The sequence below is a fragment of the Nothobranchius furzeri genome, chromosome 11 (assembly GCF_043380555.1).
Source record: "Nothobranchius furzeri strain GRZ-AD chromosome 11, NfurGRZ-RIMD1, whole genome shotgun sequence".
Taxonomy (NCBI): domain Eukaryota; kingdom Metazoa; phylum Chordata; class Actinopteri; order Cyprinodontiformes; family Nothobranchiidae; genus Nothobranchius; species Nothobranchius furzeri.
Genome location: NC_091751.1, coordinates 25,554,361 through 25,580,057, shown reverse-complemented (window position 1 = coordinate 25,580,057; position 25,697 = coordinate 25,554,361). Strand labels below are relative to the sequence as shown.

The 25,697-nt window shown below is 43.9% G+C and overlaps 2 protein-coding genes across 4 annotated transcripts in view; one reads left to right on the top strand and one right to left on the bottom strand.

Annotated features, from left to right (window-relative positions):
- The window catches only part of si:dkey-240h12.4 (death-associated protein kinase 2), a 28,257-nt gene extending 25,975 nt beyond the window's left edge, over window positions 1-2,282 (top strand). For all 3 annotated transcript variants that reach the window (XM_015955775.3, XM_015955776.3, XM_070541458.1), the window contains exon 12: window positions 1,461-2,282. In XM_015955775.3, the coding sequence (XP_015811261.1) occupies window positions 1,461-1,538 (78 nt within the window). In that variant the 3' untranslated portion in view covers window positions 1,539-2,282. The remainder of the gene's footprint in view (window positions 1-1,460) is intronic.
- Window positions 2,283-2,984: 702 nt separating this feature from the next.
- gtf2h4 (general transcription factor IIH, polypeptide 4) lies at window positions 2,985-23,418 on the bottom strand. Its single transcript, XM_054745496.1, has 14 exons — window positions 23,296-23,418; window positions 22,662-22,779; window positions 22,490-22,594; window positions 22,250-22,381; window positions 21,970-22,152; window positions 18,026-18,134; window positions 14,569-14,637; window positions 11,993-12,076; window positions 9,633-9,774; window positions 6,546-6,676; window positions 4,021-4,068; window positions 3,861-3,939; window positions 3,556-3,617; window positions 2,985-3,240 (listed from the first exon to the last, which is right to left on the bottom strand). The coding sequence occupies exons 2-14, from the start codon at window positions 22,775-22,777 to the stop codon at window positions 3,130-3,132; spliced, it is 1,371 nt and encodes a 456-aa protein (XP_054601471.1). The 5' UTR covers window positions 22,778-22,779; window positions 23,296-23,418; the 3' UTR covers window positions 2,985-3,129.
- Window positions 23,419-25,697: the final 2,279 nt, after the last annotated feature.

The following is a 25,697-nucleotide window of genomic DNA, read 5'->3' as shown; positions in this document are numbered from 1 at the left end:
AGTGTATTTATTATTAAAGAGTAATTTCACTTCCACTAGGATTCACCTATAGCCGAGGGTTTCACATTTTATTTGGCATTTCCTCATTAGATGATCTTCAGTTCTGTTTCACTTTATATTTGGGCCAAGTACAAATCAGACTACCTGAAACAAAACCTCAGTTTTTATGTTTGTTTTAGAAATATATTCTCTATTCCAGGAGAGAGAGACCTTTCTGGACTGGATCAAACTTGTTTAACACAATGAGAAGAACTCTTTTTTTTTTAAGCAACACTGTGTAGTTTTTACCGTTAGTCTTCAGAAATATCCATCAAAATGTTCTTGAAAATGAACAAAATGATGCCCAGTTGTTAAAAATATTGGCAGCTTTTATGTTTATGTGCTTAGCAGACGCTTTTACCCAAAGCGACTTACAATTTTTTTAACCTGTAGGGCATGTTGTGATTGTGATTTTCTCATATAACCATAAAAATCGGGTCTAAATACATGAGAGCTGGTCCATATTAGACACCATGTTTCCTCCTACGGCAGCCCGTGAGGCCAAAATGCATTTACTGATGTGTAACAAGCAGTTACAAAACTTTCACCATTCAAAAACGTTGTTTTACATGTTTATCTCTTCGCTCATTGCCAGTGATGAAAGGGAGTCTGATGTGTTTGTCATTTTGCGGGAGGTTGCGCTCCCAGGGATTTTTGACCCCAACGACCATCCGTTTGTAAAGTCTTACTTGAACACAAAAATGCTGCTTGCTTGCAATGATTTAGGTATCTACTGTCCCCTATCCCCGGGGAAAATACACACAGTCACTTTAACACCCAGAAGACAAAAATGTGACTTACCTTTAAATGAAGTTACCAGCGGAAAGATCTAGTCTTGCCCTACATGACTTTACATGGCCTTGGATTTCCCCAAGAGAATTATGTTTATTCATTTAGCAGACGTTTTATCTAAAGCACCTTTAACACCTGACATGCATGCTTTTGGTTGGAGAGATAACTGGAGTTCCCAGAAAAAAAGCTGTGCATTCATAGGGAGAACATGCTAACTACACACAGAAAGGCTGCAGTTGGGAGTAGAGAGTAACGTCTTTGGAGGTGAAGCAAAGAGCTAAAACCAGAATGAGCATTGGTGCTGCCTACACACGTCTGAGGGAGCTAAATAAGGCAACCAAATCATGGACTAATGGTGACCTAGCTTTGTTGCTACTAGACTTGTATGTAATATTTGTTTGTCCCACAGTGTGGTTCTTTTTACTTTGTGGCTTGTGTTAACTCTAGCTACAGCAGGCTGCGGGGAGGTTGTGTATGACAATTGTAATTCCTCTTTCAACCGGTCGGATGGAGAAGCAGGAAACTCGTTAGTGTTGCCATAAACCCCATAAAACACCCAAAACAGCGCACTGGGCAGAGGTTTGTTTCCTGTGTAACCTGGTTCTGGTGTCAATGATCTTTTTCTGCAGAGAGACTGTGAAAGTGATGTAGAGGATTTGGACAGCAAACCTGCATCTCTGCTGCGCCGAAGACTCAGCAGTTCATAAAGGAGGCCTGAGGAGGACGAAGAAGTGGAGATGTTCAACTGCGTATTACTGAAGAGAGCTACTCTGTTACAGCGTTCCACCCACACAGCGCTCTCTGAGACTCACTTGGTGAAGACTTTGGGACACTTCAGACACGTCTCAGTTCACATGGTCTCATTAACACAAAATGACCTATAAACATTAAATCTATTTTTAAATTAATTTTTTGTATGCATGAATTTTGGGTTACTATTTTGACTTTAATGTCACATGACACATAAGATAAATGATGTTAGACGTATGACTCATCACCAGATGAGTCCAGATAGAAGATTAGCGTGAGCCATCAGCTGATAATCTGGTCGATCAGACTGCTTCAGACTTTAGGTTAACTGGGAGGATGTCAGTGTGTAAGAGGCAGAACACAATCAGTAACACTACGTTTACCTTGCATCATGTGTGCTTCAGCAGATTCTGAACCATCTTTGGTTTTCACATTTTTATGTTCTCAAAACATTTATGAAAGAGTAGATTTTGGTTCCAGTTATTTAAACTGACACATTTCAGCAAAATCATCTGTTTTGGGCAGAGACTGCCCAGGTCGGTCCTCAGATGTGAAGTGTGTTTTTTTTTAAGCTTTATGTAATACAGTGAATGTGTTTTACTTTGTTTGCCTTTGAAGCTTCTGTCGTGAGTTATTTCAATCTGAACATAAATATATGTACTCGTATGTCTTTTATTAAAAAGTCCTAACTGCTTCAGCTAGATGGTGATCAGTGCTTTGATTTGTCTCAGGTTCTTCTTCCTCTACAGACTTGTATCTTCAGTGGTCTCCACAGCCAGTCATCCATCTCCATTTAGTTCCGGCTTGTTTTCTTAAAGCGACAGAGTCCTGTGACGGCTCATTCTGGAAGGTACTGAAACTGTCGAGAATAAAACGGCTGAGATTGCTTTATGTGAGAGGGATTTAGCGTAAAGAACTTCATAAACCTGTTTTGTATCGACCACAGAACTACAAGTGAAGAAGAAAAGCCATCTCAGTAGGTTGATCATTTTCCTTTACGTCATGATGTGGTGTCCTTTAGCTCCTTACGCATCACCCATTCCTTACCAGGATGGAGATCTGATGACTTTTAGTGTTTAGTTTTGAGCTGTAGAGCTAACCCTCTTCAGAAAAATGTTTATTTTCTTACATTAGTCTTTGAGGACAAAATGAAGAAAACTGGGAAAATATTTGAACATAAGGTTAAACTGTTCTTAGACAATAGTTCTCTTTGATTTTGATTTATTTAATGTTAAATTTGATGTAGTAAATATTGCTTAAAACTTGGTTTCACACTCAACACACCTGCCAAATCTGTCAAGATTTATATGCTGACGGCAATCTGCAGACCCTATTAGAGCTGTTCACACCATCACGCAAACCAATGAAGTCCCAGCAGGATCAACAAAAACAGAAACAACCAAGACATGAAAAATGTTCATTCGTTCAACCCAAATTACATAAATACAAAATTCCACAAGGCCGGTGTGAAAACCTTCTTGGACCGTCAACACCAACAGGCACTTCCACATGAGTCCACAGTAACACAACAGTGGTGTCTTGGACCAACTACGTGTGGGACCTCTGTCGTTTCCAGAACCTCTTGACTTCACTGTGTCCCTCTGGAGTCACCACCATCACCCTGTGGGCCACATCCTGCCACACCAAACAGCCCAGACCCTGCACCAGAGGCACAACGCAAGATCAGCTGCTTTAGTAGAGACACACAATGTTTTACCAACAAACATCCTTTATTTATGGGCACCTGACTGCTGGAGATAGACACCCGCTCCCCGCCACCCTACTCAGGACTAAACGGTACATGAACCAAACAAGTACGAGACAAAAGAATGAGGCCCAAAGGACTATGAGAAAGAGAATCATTAAAAGGAATAGATTGGGACCCCAATGTGAGTCTCACCACGACAACCCATTAGTGACAGAAACACAAAGTATAAAGAGGATTCGATCATCAGTTAGGAAATAAAGTCCAACCTGAGCTCGGTCACGAAGAACCTCAAAGTCCACCTGGGACAGGAACTGGTTATAGAGGACTCCTTAAAAAGAAAGACATGAAATCAGCTTCAAGATGAACAAAGCATCTGTGGAGGACCATCGTTCCCTCTGTCACCAGAAAGTTCTTTCGGTTAAAAGCTACAATCCAGAGTATTTAGCAAAAAAAAAAGGCTTATAGTCTAAATTATATCACAGTACAGGGTAAGACCATCACTTTTATGGATTAAAATAAAACCTACATAATTCCTGAAACTCCTGTTTGTAGCTTTAATGGAGATATTCACCTTCTGTGAACTGTAACCGGTCTCTTTCCAGCTCCCAGAGTCGGATCTGATCTGTTATAGTTGGAGGCAGCACCGGGGTCTGAAACAGGAAAAAGGACCAAGACTCTTAAAGACGACCATGAGAATAATTATGCATGGAATAAACAGGAAGTGTCTGTACCTGTTTGAGGATGACAGGGTGGGCTCGGGTCTTGAGGAAGTGGATTATCTAAAGATCACAGAAGCACAAAAACTAAAAGTCTGATTTAAATGGATTATTCTGGAAATGCACTCACCTTTAAAGGTGTCCTAGATCAACGTTTTAACAGCAGGAAACTGCTCTAAAAACTTTTAAACAGTATCAGAAGTGATAATGAAATCACACAGACTGGGAATGTAAAGCAGTAAATTCATTTTAAAAACACAAAGATATTGCCTATTTCTCCAACCTGGTGTCCCAGAGCAAGGGGAACCCCAAGGTGCTGTTTAACCCTCTGGAGGCAGGTGTTGCAGATTTGCAACATTAAAACCTACCTACCTGGTTACTCCACATGCGTATTTCATGAGCATTTTTTAACTCAGAAGTACCCCTGAAGGACTTAGTTGTTCGTCCTTTGATCAAAACTTAATTTGAGCCTGTGAGGGTTAACACCATTTCTTTGCCTGAGTTAACGAAACTAGTTAACTCTATGAAGACCTCTGCATGCCCCCTCGACATCTTACCCTCATCTTTGTTTAAAGGTGCTTTTCAGTCCATCGGTCCCAGCGTGCTCTCTATAATTAATGCTTCTCTGGTTTCTGGTTAGGTCCCTGCTAACTTTAAGAACGCTGTAATCCACCTGCTTCTTAAAAAACCGAGTCTCGACCCCTCTCTCCACAGCAGCTTCAGACCCATCTCTAAACTGCTGTTCATCTCCAAGATCTTGGAAAAGGTTGTGGCTAAACAACTCACAGCTGCTCTTGATGAACAGAACATCTATGATAGCTTCCAGTCAGGTTTTCGTAGAGCTCATTCTACTGAAACAGCTCTTCTTAGGGTCTCTAATGACCTTCTGACTCACAGTGATGCAGGGGACTGTTCTGTTCTGGTCCTGCTGGACCTGACTGCAGCCTTTGACACTGTTGACCATCACCTGCTACTGGAGAGGCTGAGAGACTGGGTAGGCCTATCAGGAACTGCTCTGGAGTGGTTCTCCTCTTCTCTTTCTGAGCGTTCCTTTTCTGCGGCCGTCTCCAAGTTTAGGTCCTCCACCACCTCTCTTACCCATGGTGTCCCACAAGGTTCTGTGCTGGGGCCTCTGCTCTTCCTCTATCTGCTTCCTCTTCAGCACATCCTGAGCTCCTTCAAAGGAATCTCCTACCATCTTTATGCAGATGACATCCAACTGTACATCTCCTTTAAGCCCCATGAGATGTCTAAGCTGCAGCTGTTACACACCTGCTTAGACTCTATAAAAACCTGGATGGCTGGGAGCTTTCTTCAGCTGAATGAAGATAAGACTGAGATCCTCATCTGTGCCCCAGACAAGCTGGTTCCCAAAGTCAGAGATTCTCTTGGTCAACTTGCTTCTCACACCAAACCTTCCGTCAGGAATCTTGACGTGACCTTTGACCCAGCTCTCACCCTGGATTCTCATGTCAGTTCTCTTGTTCGCTCTTCCTTCTTCCATCTCAGGAACATTGCTAAGCTGAGTCCCATTCTGTCTCGCTCTGAACTTGAGACAGTTATCCACACCTTCATCTCCTCACGCTTAGACTACTGTAACTCTCTTTTCACGTGTCTGAGCAGAACCTCCCTGAACCGTCTACAGGTGGTTCAGAACGCCTGTGCTCGGCTTCTGACCAAGTCCTCCAAACACACCCACATCACCCCGCTTCTCCTCCAGCTTCACTGGCTGCCAGTTAACTTCAGGGTTCATTTCAAGATCCTGGTTCTGGTCTATAGGGCCTTACATGGACAAGCACCATCTTACATTGGTGATCTTCTTAGTCCCTACACCCCCAGCAGGTCCCTGAGGTCCAGTGATCAAAGCCTACTGGTTGTGCAGCACCAGGCTAAAGACCAAAGGTGACAGATCATTTGCTGCTGTGGCCCCCAGACTCTGGAACTCTCTCCCCCCGAGCCTGAGATCAGTGGACTCAGTGGTCTCCTTTAAAAAGCAGCTGAAGACTCACCTGTTCAGGCTTTGGTGTGACCTTCATCACCAATCTCTCCTTATTCCGCCTTTCCTGGGATCCATTTTAATATTAATTTTCTCTCTTACTTTCCTTACATTTTTGAACACATTTCTTTTTTGTCATTTTAAACATATTTAAAAAAAATTTTAAAGATCTTTTTTATATTTAAAATTTTTGCGAAGCACCTTGTGATTTTTATCTTGAGAGGCGCTATATAAAAGATAATTTAAAAGAATGGAGCTGCCTGGTATTTTAAAATTTTAAAAACATCAATATATTAAGTTATGTGTACATAGCAAGTCTCATTCAAACACCAAACCATGGCCTAGTTTGTGTTGCACTCTGAAACACACACATCAGTTGTTACTGAGAAGCTACTAGCTAACTGTAATAATAAGCAAGGGCTCACATGGACTATCAACAAGATCCCTCACCTGACATTTGGGCAGATGTCTAGATGTGTAAAATCAGATCGACTCAATAATGCACAAAATACTTTAAATACTGGCAGTTAGGGTGTGTGTGTACCTGCTGAGCTGTGATGCCGTTGGCGATGGCCTGCTGCACCGACTCTCGTGTGAGCTGAGCCACCACCACATTAGGGAACCGATACAACATCTCGCAGAACAGAGCCACAAGAGCAATCTGAAGTTCTGAGTCTGAGAGGGAAGAAACCCAGTCAGTTGGTCCGCGCTGCACCAGGGTTTTTAGCACACTGTTACAGTTTAACAACACAAAATCATGTAAACAACAGACTCAATAACAAGAAACAAACTTGGCAGAGCCAGGGATAATGAGACAGGAAATCTAGTGGAAGCACCTGCAGACAGATACAACTGCTTCAGAACTGCACCAGATTAAAAGTGGACTACGGAAACCAAGCCTGGCCTTCTGTGAGTTCTTCAGGTCATTTAAAGCAGAAATCCAGCATTTTTTTCCTCAGAGGACACCATCTAGAGGCCGGCTAATAAACTGTACGTTAAGCAATCTTGGAATATGCCCGTGCCATCAGGGAAGATGGAGTAACCTGGTCATTCAGTATACTCAGGTAGTCAGCTGACCTCATTCTTGGAGCACATCCTGTTGCTGAACCTAGACCAGACCACCTGCAGCAAGCCCAGATCATAGCACTGCCCCCACAGGATTGTAGACACTATGCATGATGGGCGCATCACTTCATCTGCCTCTCTTCTTACCCTGATGCACCATCACTCTGGAACAGGGCTCATCTGGCCTTATCAGACCACATGACCTCCGTCCATCGCTACAGAGTCCAATCTTTATGTTCTCTTGCAAATTAAAGCCTTTCTTTCCAGATTGCTCCACTGATTAGTGGTTTTCTTATGGCTACACAGCTGTTCAGTCCCAATAACTTGAATTCTCCTTGCATTGTGTGTGGGAATGCTCTTACTTCCACTATTAAACTTAGCCCAGAGTTCGACTGTTGTTTTTCTTTTATTTGATTTCACCAAAGGTTTAAGTGATCACCTATCACAATCATTCAGGATTTTTTTTACCGGCAAAATTTCTTCCTCGAAGACATTGGGTCCCCACAATCCTTCCAGTTATTAATAAAGCGTCGGACAGTTCCTAACCCAGTTTTAGTCGTTTCTGCAATCTCCTTATGATGTTTTCTCTGCTTGATGCCAATGACCTGACCCTTCTCACACAGACCGGTACCAAGTCAGAGCAAACTCACATGTTGGTTCTTCAGAACAGTTAGCTTTGATGGTTTATTAGGATAAGGTTTTATTCAAGTGTGTTTTATAACAGATACGTGATGTATAAAAAAAAACGGTGTTGGTGACACTGGTGGTTAAGTACCACTGGTTCCTCAGTGAGTTAAGGGGCAGCAGTAGCACAACAGGTTGAGTGGGTTCTCCAGTGATTGGAAGGATGCAGGTTCGATCCCGGCTCCGGACCGAGAATTCTGCTGTTGTGTCCTTGGGCAAGACCAACGACATATAAATATTGTACAATGGGTTTCCACAGGCTCCAATAACACATTTTTGAAGATAAATGGGAAGTGGCCACCACCGCCATTTTGACCGTGTCACAGGTTCCGTCAAGCCCAGATAATTCCAAAAATGGGAAAAGAGGTGGAGCTGTAAGGCTGGGATAAATTGACGACACCCGTCGAACTGAAGTGATGTAGCTACAAGCTAACCCAAAGCTAACGCGGAGGTGGGAGTTAAGCTAACGGAGGTAGCAACCTAGCTACAACCGGAGTTAATTGTGCACAACACCGGAGCTTCTGAGTCAGAGATACGCCGGGCTGACCGCTGGGTAAAACCGGGTGGAACACAGAGGTCTCCGAGACCTCCACAAGCCGGCAGCCGCACAGCAGACAGGCGCGGCTGCGATCTGAGATGCGCAGAGCTGCCGCTGGGGAGAACCGGGTAGAAAGGCTTCCATCCCAGAGCTCCACAAGCCGGCAGCCCGCACAGCAGACAGAAGCCGCGATCAGACAGAGATGGACCAAGCTGCGGGGAGGGGAGAACCGGATGGAAAACATTGGTTTCCCGAGAGCTCCACAAGCCGATAGTGGGAACCCAGCTCCACCAACATGTTATATTTCAACCCATTTTCTAAAGTGCAGCATTATGTTAAATGTACTGGGTTTTACCCTATTACATTTAAATTTCATGGTTAAACAGTACATGTTAAAATCTAAGCTCAGCTCGGCAGTGACCTAAAATACATAAATATAATTTTACTTACAGTAAAAAATCAAGTCGAGACTCCTTGGACGCTCTATTAGTGCAATTAATGCCACAGCAAGTCATTTTGTCCAACAATTGCACAAAAAATATCCAAAAAAGAATACACAAACACGGAGACTCAAAATCCCGGAGCAGTTTCCAGGCCAGACCGAGGCTCTGCTGAGGCCTTTCCACGGAGCTAGCTCTGTGGTCACGTGGGTCTGATGCTCATTAATTATACAGAATTTTAGGCTTTTAATACACTTAAACAGAAGAGTGAGAAAAAAATTCACCCCCCTCAGAGTTGTCATGAGTGTAAACTAGATCATTTAAACAAAAAACATGTTTTGGTACCAGGCTGTAAACATGTTTATTTCTGCTGTGAAATTGGTATTTTTAACATGGGAGTCAATGAGGATTTGCTCGCTTCTGACACCAGCCCCTAGTGGATGAGGGTGGAACTGCAATTTTTGTCACTTCCGCGTTTGCCTCAATTTTTCACCCGCATTGTGGGGGCTTGGGCAAGACACTTAACCCACCATGCCTGCTGGTGGTGGTCGGAGGGACCGGTGGCGCCTGTGCTCGGCATCCTCGCCTCTGTCAGTGCGCCCCAGGGCAGCTGTGGCTACATTGTAGCTCATCACCATCAGTGTGTAAATGTTAGTGTGAATGGATGAATGATACACTGTAGTGTAAAGCGCTTTGGAGTCCTTACTCTGAGAGACGCTATGCAAGTGTGGGTCATTTATCATTAAATCGTGCATCTCCAGGGGACCTGGGGAGAACTCATCACTACAGAACCTGACAAGGCCTCAAAGGAACTATTACGTCCCACTTATGACTGATCAAGACAAAAAGCTAAAATCTTCTGTACTACTCAGAGTCTCAGAGCAAAAAAGGAGTTTGTACGTACTGGTGTAGGCGTAGATACGATAGTTCGTTTCCACAACGATGAAGCCTGCGTCTGCAGTTTCAGCAGGCGAAGAGGAGGAAGAGGAGACTCCAGCAGCTAGAGTGATGGCCAGTCTGGTGGGGTAGTACCGTCGGGACTTTCTCTGCATAAACACCAGGAATTAATTCAATTCAAGTTTATTTATATAGCGCCAAATCACGACAAAAGTCGTCTCAAGGCACTTCACATAATAAACATTCCAATTCAGGTCAGTTCATTAAGCCAATCAGAAATAATGTTTCCTATATAAGGAACCCAGCAAATTGCATCAAGTCACTGACTAGTGTCAGTGACTATACAGCAATCCTCATACTAAGCAAGCATAAAGCGACAGTGGAGAGGAAAACTCCCTTTTAACAGGAAGAAACCTCCAGAGAATCCTTGCTCAGTATAAGCAGCCATCCTCCATGACTCACTGGGGATGGAGAAGACAGAGCACACACACACACACGCAAATGCACGCACGCATGCGCGCACGCACACACACACACACACATGCACACACACAAAGCAATGTGTCTATGGTTACATTGTGATTCCTTAGTAAATATTCTAGTTGGCAGGGATAAACTATTGTATTTGTCCTAGTGAATCTATAATTAAACAGGTAAACTAGTAGTAGCACATCCAACGTCAAGGAAAGTAAAAAGTTATTATCAGGAGAGGGAGAATGTTTAAGTGGTTAGCAGCAGTGTGCTAGATGATGGCCCCCTCTACGAGGCCACCACAGCTCAGCAGAACATCGTTGTAGCTTCTTCTGGGGAGAAAAACACTTAGAGAAAAAATAAAGTTAACATCTGAAGTAGCAGGAAATAATACAGTTAAAGAGCAGATTGTAGAAGAAAGTAGTAGAGTGTGAAAAGTGGTCAGTGTATCCTCCAGCAGTCTAAGCCTATAGCAGCATAACTACAGAGATAACTCTGGATAACCTAGCCCTTTTAGATGGAGGCATGTTGGAGGCAGGGCAAGGGAGAGCCGTCTTTACCGACTGTACACTCCCCCCCCCCCCCCCCCCCACCCCCACACACACACACACACTCGTCCAGATCTAGGCTAACATCAGATTTTAACCATAGGCCCTATCAAATAAAAATCAAACACCCAGCAGGGGAATTCAATTCATTACTCTGACCTCAACTTTCAACTGCTGGCTTTCCTCTCTAACCCTAACCACCGCCTTGTTTCCACTGAGTGGTACGGCATGAGTCGGTTTGCTATTTAGTCCGTTTCCACTGTCAAAGTGGCCCATAAAACCAACCCGTACCACCGCATTCCTGGGCCCCCCTTCACCTGTAGGTCTACTGGATAATGGAATGGATTATTTAGGGCAGAGCTACAGATCAGTCCATTGACTGGGGGACAGAAAAACATCCCTGCTAGTGAAAAGACCGAAAACACCGGAGTGCTTTTTTTCACTCACCTCGTTGTACAGACGTGAACCACAAGAACATCTACAACACTGGATGTAGATCAGGGGTGGTAGTCCCTGTACTTTCAGAGAGGGAACCAGAGTGTGTGTTCCAACTATAGTGGGACCACACTACTCAGCCTCCCAAAAAAGGCCTACTCCAAGGTTCTGGAGAATCGTTAGTTGATATTTGAATCTCAGACTGATGAAAAGCTAGCCTGGCAAGCCAGACTAAATAAATGTATTATTTAGTCTGGCCACGCTCCATTGACGGCTCTCGGTTGTGGGGCGGGTTCTACCGTTGTCTTTCAAATGATCTCTGCATGCTACTGGACAATGAATGTGACATACTCTTGTTTCACTCTGTTGCATCATCCCACCCACCAGGCATATAGAATAACCCTGATTGGCCCACAAAGCGGCTAAAGCTCTGTGATTTGTTCACTAAGCAGATGGAGCACTATGATTGGCCCACCAGAGGCCTGTAATTTTCATCATAGGTAGACCTCAACTATGAGACAAAATGAGAAAAAAAAATTTAGAAAATAATTTTGTCTGATATTTGAAAAATTTATTTGCAAATTTTGGTGGGAAATAAGCTTTTTTTTTTATCTCCAGCAAGATCTTGGCAATAAATGAATGCAACACTGGACAGAAACAAATCTTAAAACATTGCAGAAGCGTATTGAAACTATGGCCGATACAAAACATGTTCAGCACTAAATCCCTCCCACATATTTCTTCAGCTTTACTCTTTATTTTTATTTGTGTTAGGAGTGTTGATAGAAGCAGTAGAGACCCACATGGAAGCACAAATGTGAGAGCTGAGTATTTAACTAACCCAAGTGAGCAGTAGACATATCAGTTTGGTTCAAAAGTAACAGAATAAACACAACCACTTAGTTTTCCTCACCTTCCTCTGGAACACCAGACCAAACTCTCGAAGGTGCTGCAGGAACGTAAGCAGGGACTCACTCATGCCCTCCACAGAGTAGTCCTAAGGCACACAGCGGAGGACAGAATCATGAGACGTGGCAGGAGATGACTCCCTGATGCTATGGCATCCAGTCCTGGGGCCCCGGTTATAAAACTTTGTGTAGCATCGGTGTTAAAACTCTACTTAAGCTAAGCAAACAAATTTTACTAATGCAAACTGTTACTTGGACATACACAACACACACAGCTGCACACAACTCCTGCTTTAAGAAACAACTCTTCCTCAGGTGATTTTGGATCATATCCTGACTCATACTCACCCACTTCCTGCCATAAATGGACGATGCAAAGAACTATATGAACACTCTGCATAGAAATAAGCCAGCTGATCTGTGGCTAAACAGTTACCCATGGCAACGGAGAAGTCTAGACAACGCTGTTTCACAGAGGCTAAAATCGATGTGCTTGTAGGCGAGGTAGAGGCACGAAGAAACCTTTTATTGCCTTTAGGTGGAACAGCGTTGTTCCAGCGGTGATCTGTGAGACTGACCAAGAGATCCGGGGTGTTTATGAAAAAGAAATAGTCAGATCTGAAGGTGGCAATGGTTCTTTTAATGATGCATCCAAATCAGCTGCATAATGGTTCTTTTGACTGAGATATTCCACATCTAATGGGAACATTAAATTTAACCCAAAGGGGTTTTAGGCTGGAAATGTCCTATTTTGGTCATCAAATCAAAGGAATATCTGCCTGTGGGCAGATTCCCACTGGAACGAGCCGGCTAGACAAAACCCCAGAATGCAGCAGTTTCACTGCTCTGGCAGGGCGGGCAGTCCGACACCGGGCCCAGTTCAGTAAATAGATCTACTAGGTCTGCTCTAGAAGAAGTCTTCATGGTCTCTTAAAAAAAAAGCTCTCCCCATTCGGATCTCGCCATTGGCGTAATCCTTAAGGAGTTCCAAAGCATCGATTGGACGCATAATTCATGAGTGTCACTGCAGCAGATCTATGTCTGCTCCGTGATCACACCAATACACACCTTTTCACAATGAATGCACCAATAACTGCAACTGCTATATAATTTGACTATGTACTTAAAACATACGGTCATATAACTCTTAGATGCAACGTGTTGTTTCTATTCAGGTTCTCATTTTATTATCAGTTCAAATACAGGGGGGCAGGTAGGTGTGTGTGTGTGTGTGTGTGTGTGTGTGTGTGTGTGTGTGTGTGTGTGTGTGTGTGTGTGTGTGTGTGTGTGTGTGTGTGTGTGTGAGAATGATCTTAAATTCACCATCACCAGCTCCGCTGCCTGTTTCCCAAAGGTGTTAGTTATCTTAAATATGAGTTATTTTCATCAGCCTGAATTTATACCTGGAAATGCAAATGTCTGTTTCAGCGTTGCTCCGCCCACACCCACTCTATGACGTCATAGTTGTATCGGCCTTGGTAGTCCAGTGGTTTGAGCGCCCGCCTTTCATCTTGTTTTGCCATGTGTTGACACTGGTTCGACTCCCAGTGGTGTCGGCAGTAATTTATGTAGCCGGCTGAGGTAGAATTAATCTTTTTTATATTTCAATCTTATTGATTTCTTTTCTGTTAAATATTTTGTGTCTCTAAAGATCTTTGAATTTGATCATCCCCAAGCAAAAATACTGCTTGGAGATGATCAAATTCAAAGATCTTATGGAGTTACTCTGCTCACCTCACATAGACTCACACTGGATAAACAAAGAAAGTGGGAAAAAAAAAAAAAAACAACTGATTAGTCCTAAGATTTTAAACAGTTTTACAAATAAAGAATTGATAATCTCATACTGGCAAGTGTAGCTAAATAAATAAAAAGTTACTGCCATTACCAGGATGCTAACCTGTGTAAAGCCAACCTCTGGACTACCAAGTCCATTACAAACAGTAGTCGCCTAACACACACATCCTCTGCTGGCCACTACGTGCATCTTGATTGACAGGATGCAGAAGTAATCCGTCAGATTATCCAGGTTTCAGAATCGAGACCACCAGCTTCAGGGGGAGGAGAAATGCCAGACGATGCAGGAAAAAATGTTTACATGGACCAAATTGCAGCTAAGGCAGGAAAATGCATGAATGCAGACAAAAATGGGTTTGGGGGTAATTCTCATGAGGAAAGGACAATAATCACATGATAAAAATCTCCAAAAAGTGGATTTTCCATGATATGGCCCCTTTAAGTTTTTCTTAATAAATCACAAAGTTGCATTAAAAAAGACTTGCGCAATTTTCAGACTCAGTTTTGTGCATTGGCAAGCTTTAGGAATGCTTCCCCTGGTCTTGGAGGTCCACTGCCCTACAGATTTTAGATGTTTCTCTCCTCCATCACACCTGAATCAGTGGCTGCTGAGCCATCTCCTCATGCTCCGTAGACTCCTGCTAATGACTCACTGATTCACATTAGTTCTGCTGAAACAGAAAAACATCTAAACCCTAAAGCACATTGGACCTGAGCTTCAGCATGATGTGAATGGGTTTCCTGTTAAAAACTGTATCCAGAGAACCAAAACAGTGACACTCACTCTGCCCAGAGTAGAAAAGCTGAGTTGGAACAAGAAGGATAGGATCTCCACCAGGTCCATCCCTCTGGACTGCAAAAGACAGATTAGAAATGTGTCAGCAACCTTCTCGCATCACACTGGTTCCTAGGATTTTGTACTGTTTTAGCGAGGAAAGACAACCCAGTTATTCTTGCAGCTACCTTGGACCCCAGATACAAAAAGCTGAAGTTTTGGCTTCTGAAGAATGGCGTCAGAGGTCAAAGGACTGTTGAAGTGCTGTCAAAGCAGCAAACACTGGGACAGATGAGCTTACACAACTACAGAGAGCTGGTGGTTCAAGTGTAATTCAAAATACTGCTCTGGACACCCTCCTTCTGTCTGATTCTGACAGTGAGAGCGAACATGAGGAGAAAGATGCCCGGGGCATGAGGGTCCAAACTGCGAGAGGCTGAGTCCCGATGTATTTTAGAGAAGCTGCAATCTCTAAAACGAGGTGATCCTCTGAAATGGTGGAGCCGAGATGAAGGTGGTTTCCCCTCGCTATCCAAGCTGGCTAAATCTTCTCTGCATCCACAGCTGGGAACATCAGCTCTCAAAAGAGAGCAAGCCTTTCTCCTGAGCATGTTGAAATGCTAACTTTGCTGAGTGTAAGCAAGGGTCGTGTATAGATTCAACTTATTTTAGCTGCATACATCTGAGAGCACAAGTCCCGACTCCTTTTTGTGTCCAACGTATTTTTGTTTTAAGTGCCTACCTCCATTTGACTGAGCAGCATTTTTACAAAGTTGATTAAAAGTTGTTTGAAGTTTCCATCTCGTCGTTATGTACAGATGGCACATAACTGATCTCACTTGTAGCTAGACGCTAACGATGGGTTTATTAGAGACTCCTGGTGCAATAAGCTACGCTTTATGACACAATTAGTCGACTAATCAGCCAAAAATCTGGTGATTAGTCGACGACCACAATAATACACTGCTCACAAAAATTAAAGGAACACTTTAAAGAAACACATTAGATACATCAGATCTCAATATGAAGTTGGATATCTATACAAATAACGACAGGGCAATGTCTTAGGAACAAAAGGATGCCAAGTCTCTTAATGGAAATAAAAGTTATCAGCCTACAGAGGGCTCAGTTGTGTAGACACCCTAAAATCCGCGTGAAATGAAGATGTGGCAGGCTAGTCCGTTATTTCAAAAACTTAATTTCTGCAACTCAAATTGCTTTTCAGTATCTTGTGTGGCCCCCACGAGCTTGTGTGCATGCTTGACAACGTCGGGGCGTGCTCCTAATGAGACAACGGATGGTGTCTTGTGGCCTTTCCTCCCAGATCTGTGTGAGGGCATCCCTGAGCTCTTGTACAGTCTGAGGAGCAACCTGGCGCCGCCTAATGGACCGAAACATAATGTCCCACAGATGTTCTATTGGGTTTCAGTCAGGGGATCGTGAAGGCCATTCAATTGTTTCAATTCCTTCATCCTCCAGGTGCTGCCTGCATACTCTTGCCACATGAGGCCGGGTGTTGTCGTGCATTAGGAGAAAACCAGGACCTACTGCATCAGCGTAGGGTCTGACAAAGGGTTCAAGGATTTCATCTCAATACCTTATGGCAGTCAGAGCACCATTTCCTGGGCAGTAGAGGTCTGTGCGTCCCTCCATGGATATGCCTCCCCAGACCATCACTGACCCACCACCAAACCTGTCATGTTGAACGACGTTGCAGGCAGCATAACGTTCTCCTCGTCTTCTCCGGACGCTTTCACGTCTATCACAGGTGCTCAGGGTGAACTGCTCTCGTCTGTAAAAAGTACAGGGCGCCAGTGGCGGACTTGCCAATTCTGGTGTTCTTGTGCAAATGCCAGTCGATCTCTACGGTGCTGGGCAGTGAGTACAGGGCCCACTACAGGACGTCGGGCCCTCAGACCATCGTCATGAAGTCTGTTCCTGACTGTCTGGGTAGACATTCACACCAATGGCCCTCTGGAGGTCATTCTGTAGGGCACGAGCAGTGCTCAGCCTGTTCCGCCTTGCACAAAGCAGCAGGCATCGGTCCTGCTGATGGGTTGAGGAACTTCTACGGCCCTGTCCAGCTCTCCGAGAATAACCGCCAGTCTCCTGAAATCTCCTCCATGTTCTGGAGATTGTGCTGGGAGACACATTAAACCTTCTTGCTGCAGCACGTGTGGATGTGCCATCCTGGAGAAGTTGGACAACCTGTGCAACTTCTGTAGGGTTAAGGAATCGCCTCATACCGCCAGTAGAGAGCCAAAACCAGCACGAGTGGAAAACCAGCCGACAAAGATCAAGAGGGAGAAACTTGAAATGACCTCTACATGTTAAACCAGTCGTGTTTTGAGGGTTTTGTAAATGTTGCCGCTTTAGTGCACCTGTCGTTAAGTCCATGAACACCAATCCAGCTGACAATGCCCTCAGCTGCTTAATCAACCAGGAAATTATCAGACAGGTTTAATTGATTTCATGCCAGGCCCAGGTTCCTTTAATTCTTGTGAGCAGTGTAGTTAGTGGCAGCCCTAATTTAATGCAGAAGCTAAGGAAGAACTCAAACCTTATTTTAGTTATGTCCACCATGTTCTTGTGGACCTTTGCTTCCTGAATCCTTTAGTTGAGTTAAGGTGAGGGTCTAATCAGGTTCAACAGAGGACAAAGTCATGCTGATAGAACTTTGAGGAGCTGCAGAAAGCGTTGGGCTGAGTTGGTTCACACACCTGTGTAACACAAGGGGAAAGATCGCCAAGGAGGCCCTAGAAGGGGGCAGTAGCCCCAGACCTGGATGGCAGACCTGGACAAAAACAAGGGCCTTCCTGCCAAACCGGTCCAGCAGGTCTACTGAGGACAGTGCTCAGAGATCAGATTCAGGAGGAGCAATGTAGCACTTGTCCTGGTCTTGACCTTCATGAGGACAAGATTACCAAAACCAGTCTGTGAGTTTGTGGCTGATCTATTCAGCTGGGTTTATCCTGAGTCTTAAGCCTCCTTCTCCAGATGAAGGAGTAAAGGAGCTTTGATGCTAATCCCTCCTGAGTTAGTGAGGCAGTCGCAGAGCAGAGTGGGCGAGTAGGTGCGTGTCCAGCATCACACTGATTATGTGTGGAAAAACCAAAGGGCATGGAACCAGAGTGGAAGACGTGAACAAATCTGATCAGAAATCTAAAACCAGCCTGGGGACTGGAGGTTTCCTGTTGTCTATTTTGACCACAGCCTCTGGTGATGTGGTCCTATTGGCTTTGCCGAGCAGGGATCTCCAGCAGAAAGTCAAGGGTTTGCAGCAGAGCACGAAGAACAAGAGTGAAATGAGTTGATAACAGAATTAATCCAAGCCTGTTGCTGTTTTCTGTAATAGTCTGGTTGCCCTGAAGTCCAGCAGCATAGCTTCTGGGAGTCTGGAGCACAAAGTGAACCCACAGAAGATTAAAAACATGATCTAACAGCTAGAAGCAGCTGAACCTCTTACCTGAGCAGTTCTGAGGTACTGCAGGGTAAAGTACCACAGCTGGGAGGCCGTGTCCAGGAGGAGGAACTGGAAACCAGCAGATGTGATGTATGGAGCCTCTCCTGCCTCACTAATCAGAGAGGACATCATCAGGTTCAGGACAAACCAGGAACAGAACGGTTCAGCCCAGAACTGAAACTGTGGGCCAGTGTCAGCCTGCTGAACCGTTTCTATTCCTGAGTTCCTGAGAGGTCACGGACTGCTCTGGAACATGTTACATATGTATGCATGTACAACAAATGTGTGATTCAGGGCTCAGGGCAAAGTAGACCCGAACATTACCTTTATAGTACTCAGCTCTCCTCCATCACACCTTCTGTTCTCCTCCTAGGGGATTTCAACATTCACATCGACTCTCCTAAATCTACGCTCACAGCCGACTTCCTGGACATTCTAAACTGCTTCTACCCGACTCAACACATAAACTGCCCCACACACAGACATGGTCACACTCTGGACCTAGTTTGTACTACATAATCAACAACTTTGTTATTACCAATAATAATGTGAGCCCAATGTTCAATCAATCTGTGAAATGACAATGTTATTACTTGATATTATAATCCTGTGATCAGTAGTATTTTACAAGTTAATATAATCTTGGACATTTGCACTAGACACTAATGACACGTAATGCTAAAGTCACACGACACATTTCCTTTTGTCTGACCCAATCAGAACCTTCGTTTCTGGCTAGGCGTGGTTATCTGTGGTGTTTGTATAAACCCTTTTTTGCACGTCAAATTCTGATTCGCCAGTAAACCAAAATATGATAATTATAAAAACTATCCCACGCCACCTTTTCTTTAGTTCAAAGCGTTCTAGAGAAGTCTCGGACCGGCCATCCGGACTTCCTCCTCAGCCATAAAGAACCTCGACAAGCTCTGTTGCAAGTTACACCTGACCGCAACGGTTCCTTCAGAATAAAAGCTGAACCTCACGACCCCTTCAGGGTCTCGGAGATGCCAGTGATAACCTGTCGTGACCTGGAAGCATTCCAAGACTAGTTTGGTCGGCACCGCTGCTTTTCTACCGGCTTCTGTACCAAAGAGGGTCCACGAGGACCTCGACATTCTGGATCTGATCGGAGGCTTCCCCCGGGGTACGCAGACCGACAGATGGCGTTTCATGTGTGTTATAAATCTCCTCCTAAGTTTAGAGCGAAACATTCACTCCCACTCAGACCTAAATGCTTCTCCGGATCCGCTGGTTCTGATAACATTCCACACACACACACACCATCATCATTTCAAGTCTCACTCCACTTTAGTTCCATCAGTACACAGAGTGTTTAAGTTAGTCTTGTTTAAATTGTGTAGAAATAAATTTCTTAACTATTTTAAACCTGACTCTCTCTCTCTTTCCTTAGAGTTAATACGAAGTGTCACTTAATCCCTGCAATAAAAAGTTCTGATCTTCTGGTTAAAATAGTCAAAGATCCATCAGATTGATATTTCATATTTCTAAGGAATCCCACATTTTATGGTTCATAAGTAAGATGTAAACGACCCATCCTTTACACCTGACTTAACCAAGCTCGTCTCATCCATGAAATTCACCACCTGCAATTTAGACCCAATCCCCTCTCCCCTCATCAGAACATGTCTTCCCTCTCTCTCCCCTCTCATTATCGGTATCATAAACACCTCCCTAACCACTGGATCTGTCCCACCTTCACTCAAACTCGCCTTCATTACTCCCATTCTGAAAAAACCCGGTCTGAACCCAGACTCTATGGATGGTTTCAGACCCATCTCTAACCTCCCACTACTCTCAAAGATCCTGGAACGCTCAGTCGCCACTCAACTACAGCAATAACTACAAACCTGCCAACTCTTTGAAACTTCCCAACCCGGCTTCCGTGCTCATCATAGCTTTTGTCATTAGACAAAAGGGGAGGAGGACATTTTTCTTAAGGAGGCGAGCGGCTCCGAGTGCCAACGTGTCAGCAGGTGAGTGGTTGAGCCAGGTGGAGGTGTGGCGAGACTCAGCAAGAGTCCAGTGCAGTGAAGCCACGTAGAACTGCACAGACTACGTCACCCTGTAGCTCAGCCAACAGCTGTGGCTGATTCTAATTCAATGTGGAGCAGAGTTTTAACCTGAAGATGGAGATATCTGCGGTTTTGGGCTGAAATTTTTAATTTACAGTAAGTTGCACTAAACTGCCAAAATAATGAATACACGTGTGTACAGCACTATTAGACACTCATCTGTACAGGTTACCAGTAAAAAACGTTCATTTAGGTGTTACTCGCTCTTTAAAGCAGAAATCCAGTGATATTTACAAAAGGGCACCATCTAGAGGCAGAAAAATGTATTGCACCGTAAGCCCCTCTCGCTACTTCCATGATTACGGCGGAAGCAACGTCTTTTATTCATGAATGTGCACCGCTAGTCGGCCAACAGAGCTTAAACACGTTGTTTTACAATTATTATTTTCACCTTGTGCTGTTTATTAATTCATCTATTTAACATATTCCCATCTCACCCTCCGCGGGTGGTCTCATCCTTCAAAGCTTGTGTCCTCTACCAGAGGTCTGGGAGCTTCAGTGTTCTGCAGTATCTTAGATTTCCTTTGAACTGCACTTTTGTGGACTTGCTCGTCCTCTACCGCCTTATGGATGTTTCCCACTTTAACCTCGGGGCTTCCAGTCCACACTCTGTACACCAGTGGTTCTCAATCCTGGTCCTGGATGGTCGGTATCCAGGGTGTTGTAGTTTTAACCCTGTTTCAACACACCTGATTTCAATCAGCAGGTGATTTACAAGCACCTGCAGAGTCTGGTGAGCTGCTGCACAGGTGATTCAACCACTGAATCAAGTGTGTTGGAGCAGAGAAACCGCTTACCGGCCCTCCAGGACCAGGATTGAGAACCACTGCTGTACACGATGCCAGCCACTTGGTTGTGGCGTTCCATTTAAGTTTTCCCTGCCAGCATCTTATACCCTGCAGTTATGTGGTGGAACGTCTCAGGAGATACTTCAGTTATACACACACACACACACTTTTAAAGACTTACTTGTCCATAAGAAGTATCGCCAACTATGCACCTATCTAAGTCTGTCCTCAAATGTATGTACACCTGTGATAACATCTGTACATGAGCAGATGTCTAACGCTATTGGCTAATGCTGAACTGGCTCTACGGGACGGGGGTGGGCTTATTGTCTATGTTACATTAAAGGCTAAGACGATGAGATGAGTCCTGAGAGTCTGAGTTGTGACGACATGGTCCTGCTTTTCTGACAAGACCTGACCAAAACATCACAACCTGAAGCTCTTACACTTTCGGGTAGGGATGCAACGATACCACTTTTTTCTAAACCGATACGATACCGATACTTGGATCTGAGTACTCGCAGATACCAATTACCGATACCGACACTTCTACCACACAAAAAAATGCAATGATTTGGAATACAGATTTTATTTTCTTCTCTGCTTTCAACAGGAAAAGACTTTGAGGTAGATAAAAAGTAAAATATATGAATAGAAATCATCCCAAAAATAAAATATTAGGTGGACAGAAATGACAAGTTACAGTGAAGCCATTTTCAAGCAACTGCATTGGTATCGGTTCCTGGTATCGGTTAACTTTTACCGATACAGATAATAGTATCGGTATCTGCACCGATACCGATACCAGTATCGGTGCATCCCTACTTTCGGGGAAAGTTTCATGGTAAAAACAATGATAATATTATTAGAATATTATTATAATAGTAACTATAATTATCCAATAAAAAAACTTTATAAAACAAGCTGATGAGATTCGCTTCCCTCTAAATGAGCTACTCTCAGACTTGCATGCATTAAAAAGATTTAAATAAATGTGAATATTTAAAGCAGATACTTTCTAATCTTTTAAAGTTTTACTTAAACCCATAACTTTAATCTAACCTACCTCTTCATCAGGCCTGCTTGAACCAGCAGCTGAGAGAGGTCCTGGCTGACTGCACATGGTGACCCCACCATGAACTGTAGAATGACCTCCCAGCGCTCCATGGCGTAGCGGTCTAGACTTTCTATGTCCCGTGCATGACGATCTGGACCCAGGGCACTCTGCTCTTCAGCCCATGCGGTGCCACTGTTTGATCAAAACAAGTGGTTCACACAAATGGATCAGACTTTTCTGGAAGAGCAGCTTCAGCTCTGCTGAAGCAGGAAGTCCTCAAGCCACTCACCCCCCCAGCAAAGCAGTCCTCAGGTTGTCTTTGAAAACTGGATTTAAAGTGTAACCCTGCAGGCCACCCTGCAGCTGCTGACTGTGCCAGAGACGGAGACCAGTCAGGACAGACACGCACTCATCATGGTCCCTGCAGAAGACACAGAGCTGGAGGAAATCAGAACCCACCTGTGACTGGGTCCCTGTTCAGGCCCACTACAGAGACGTAGGATCAGGAGACACCAGATGAGCAACTGACCTTTGACCGTCCTTTTTCATCCACAGAGCTACGGCTGCCTGGGGAAGTGGCTGATCCAAGAACAGCATGCGTATCACATAGTTCTGGGCTAGCTTGGGAAGTTCCCTGTAGGAGACCAGACAGCGTAGTGAGGAAGAGAAGAGGAGACAAACCCAGACCTGATCAGGCTCACCTGTAGACCGCCAGACAGGTTGCTGGGTGGTTGAAGAGCCGGTCTAGGACATCAGGACTCAGCTCCTTCATGTACTCATGCAGGTTCTTACACTGGAGTTGGACCCGGAGCTTCATACCTGCAACAGAAACCCACTTGAGTTTGTACTGAAGAGAATGGAGCGAGACTAGAACTCCGCCAAGATAACCGCTCCATGACAGAACGTCTTGGCAGCATCCCATAATCTATAAATCCAAAACAGTGATCCAGGATCAGGTGATGAAGGCAAACACACTCCAGTAGACAGGAGTTCCGGTCTGATTATCATGGACAAACTATCTAGCCTGGTAGCTGAAGGTGTCTGAAGTGGAATGTAAACACAAACACCTTGTGTCTGTCTGGCGTGTTGTCTTCGAGTCCCTGACACGTGACTTTGCTTCGTGGGACAGATGCAACAATGGCGTTTTTTAAACAAACGTTTAGCTTTTACAAATTCACATCAGACTCTTAACTGAATCCGCAAAGAGATTCCCCGTTTCTAACAAACACATCGAGGGATTAGGACCACGATGTACACCGGTCCAGAGAGCCGAATCTGAACGGAACTCTGGAAACTAAATCAGCTGTGAGCTTCCTGTTCGGGAAAGACGTTTACCTTCAGCTAGCTGCGGAACACCGTCAGAATCAGAACTCCAAACAGCACCTCGAACGAGACCGGGATACTGGCGTCAAGTGGACATTTTCTGAGACCACGTGACATAGACGCGCGCGTACCTATTGGTCCAGCTTTTCTTCTACGCTTTTATTTTGGTAGCTAGCGAGCAGATTTTTTTTTAATTAGAGAAGATAACATACAGGTGCTGGCCAGTAAATTAGAATATCATCAAAAGGTTGAAAATATTTCAGTAATTCCATTCAAAACGTGAAACTTGTACATTATATTCATGCAATGCACACAGACCAATGTATTTCCCATGTTCATTACATTTAAATTTGATATTCATAAGTGACAACTAATGAAAACTCCAAATTTGGTATCTCAAAAAATTAGAATATTCTGAAAAGGCTGAATATAGAAGACACCTGCTGCCACTCTAATCAGCTGATTTACTCAAAACACCTGCAAAGGCCTTTAAAAGGTCCCTCAGTCTTGTTTTGAAGGCACCACAATCATGGGGAAGACTTCTGACTTAACAGCTGTCCAAAAGACAATCATTGACACCTTGCACAAGGAGGGCAAGACACAAAAGGTGATTGCTAAAGAAGCTGGCTGTTCGCAGAGCTCTGTGTCCAAGCACATTAACAGACAGGCGAAGGGACGGAAAAAATGTGGTAGAAAAAAGTGTACAAGCTCTAGGGATAACCGCACCCTGCAGAGAATTGTGACGACAAACCCATTCAAAAATGTGGGGGAGATCCACAAAGAGTGGACTGCAGCTGGAGTCAGCGCTTCAAGAACCACCACGAGGAGACTCATGAAAGACATGGGATTCAGGTGTCGCATTCCGTGTGTCAAGCCACTCTTGAACAAGAAACAGCGCAAGAAGCGTCTCGCCTGGGCCAAGGACAAAAAGGACTGGACTGATGCTGAGTGGTCCAAAGTTATGTTTTCTGATGAAAGCAAGTTCTGCATTTCCTTTGGAAATCAAGGACCCAGAGTCTGGAGGAAGAGCGGAGAAGCACAGAATCCACGTTGCATGAGGTCCAGTGTAAAGTTTCCACCGTCAGTGATGGTGTGGGGTGCCATGTCATCTGCCGGTGTTGGCCCACTCTGTTTCCTGAGGTCCAGGGTCAATGCAGCCGTCTACCAGGAAGTTTTAGAGCACTTCATGCTTCCTGCTGCTGACCAACTTTATGGGGATGCAGACTTCACCTTTCAACAGGACTTGGCACCTGCACACAGTGCCAAAACCACCGGCACCTGGTTCAAGGACCATGGTATCCCTGTCCTTGATTGGCCAGCAAACTCGCCTGACCTTAACCCCATAGAAAATCTATGGGGTATTGTGAAGCGGAGGATGCAATACGCTAGACCCAACAATGCAGAGGAGCTGAAGACGACTATCAGAGCAACCTGGGCTCTCATAACACCTGAGCAGTGCCACAGACTGATCGAGTCCATGCCACGCCGCATTACTGCAGTTATTGAGGCAAAAGGAGCCCCGACTAAGTATTGAGTGCTATACATGCACATTCTTTTCATGTTCATTCTTTTCAGTTGGCCAACATTAGAGAAACAAACATTTTTTCATTGGCCTTTAGAATATTCTAATTTTCTGAGATACCAGATTTGATGTTTTCATTGGTTGTCACCTATAAATATCAAATTTAAATGTAATGAACATTGGAAATACATTGGTCTGTGTGCATTGCATGAATATAATGTACAAGTTTCACGTTTTGAATGGAATTACTGAAATATTTTCAACCTTTTGATGATATTCTAATTTACTGGCCAGCACCTGTACAAACAAAATGCACCTTACATTATATGTTCAAAAGATAATCATTACTTACATATTAAACATTTTCACGTATATGAAAAAAAAAGAAAATCTAAAGATGGGGTCACATCATTAACAGATTATTAACTTACTAACTCAAAATCTTCTACAAGGAAATAAAAAAAATCAGCCTTTTTCTTTTTAACTAAATTTAAAGATTTAACTAATACTTTTAAGTCGTTTTTCCAATAGGCGAGTGTTGGTTTGGTCTTAAAAATCGACATTTATGTATAAATTGTTTGCACAAAATTAATAACACATTAACACCATAATTAACTTTCTTTTTTTTCAAAAACACTCCAAACATTATCCTATTTAAGGTAAATGGGGCAATTTGAATCCCACTAGAACAAAGCCAGGCATGAAAATCTAACCAAAATATTTGTATAAAATTGCACAAAAAATAGATGGTCTAAGTCCTCCTCTTCTGTTTCACACAATACACAATTACCAGCTTCTATATTGAATCTATTCCCAAGGAGTCTATTTGTTGGGTAAATTTTATTCAAAAATTTAAATTGGACTTCTTTCCCTTTAGGAGGGATAGGGAAGG

Bases quoted from the DNA above. Each gene is read 5' to 3' on its own strand.
- gtf2h4 (XM_054745496.1), bottom strand. From the start codon at position 22,777: ATGAAGCTCCGGGTCCAACTCCAGTGTAAGAACCTGCATGAGTACATG. The intron at 14,638-18,025 runs GTAAGAGGTTCA...TGTCTTTTGCAG, and splicing joins AGTACCTCAGAACTGCTCAG to TCCAGAGGGATGGACCTGGT. The intron at 4,069-6,545 runs GTACACACACAC...TGTGATCTTTAG, and splicing joins ACGGCATCACAGCTCAGCAG to ATAATCCACTTCCTCAAGAC.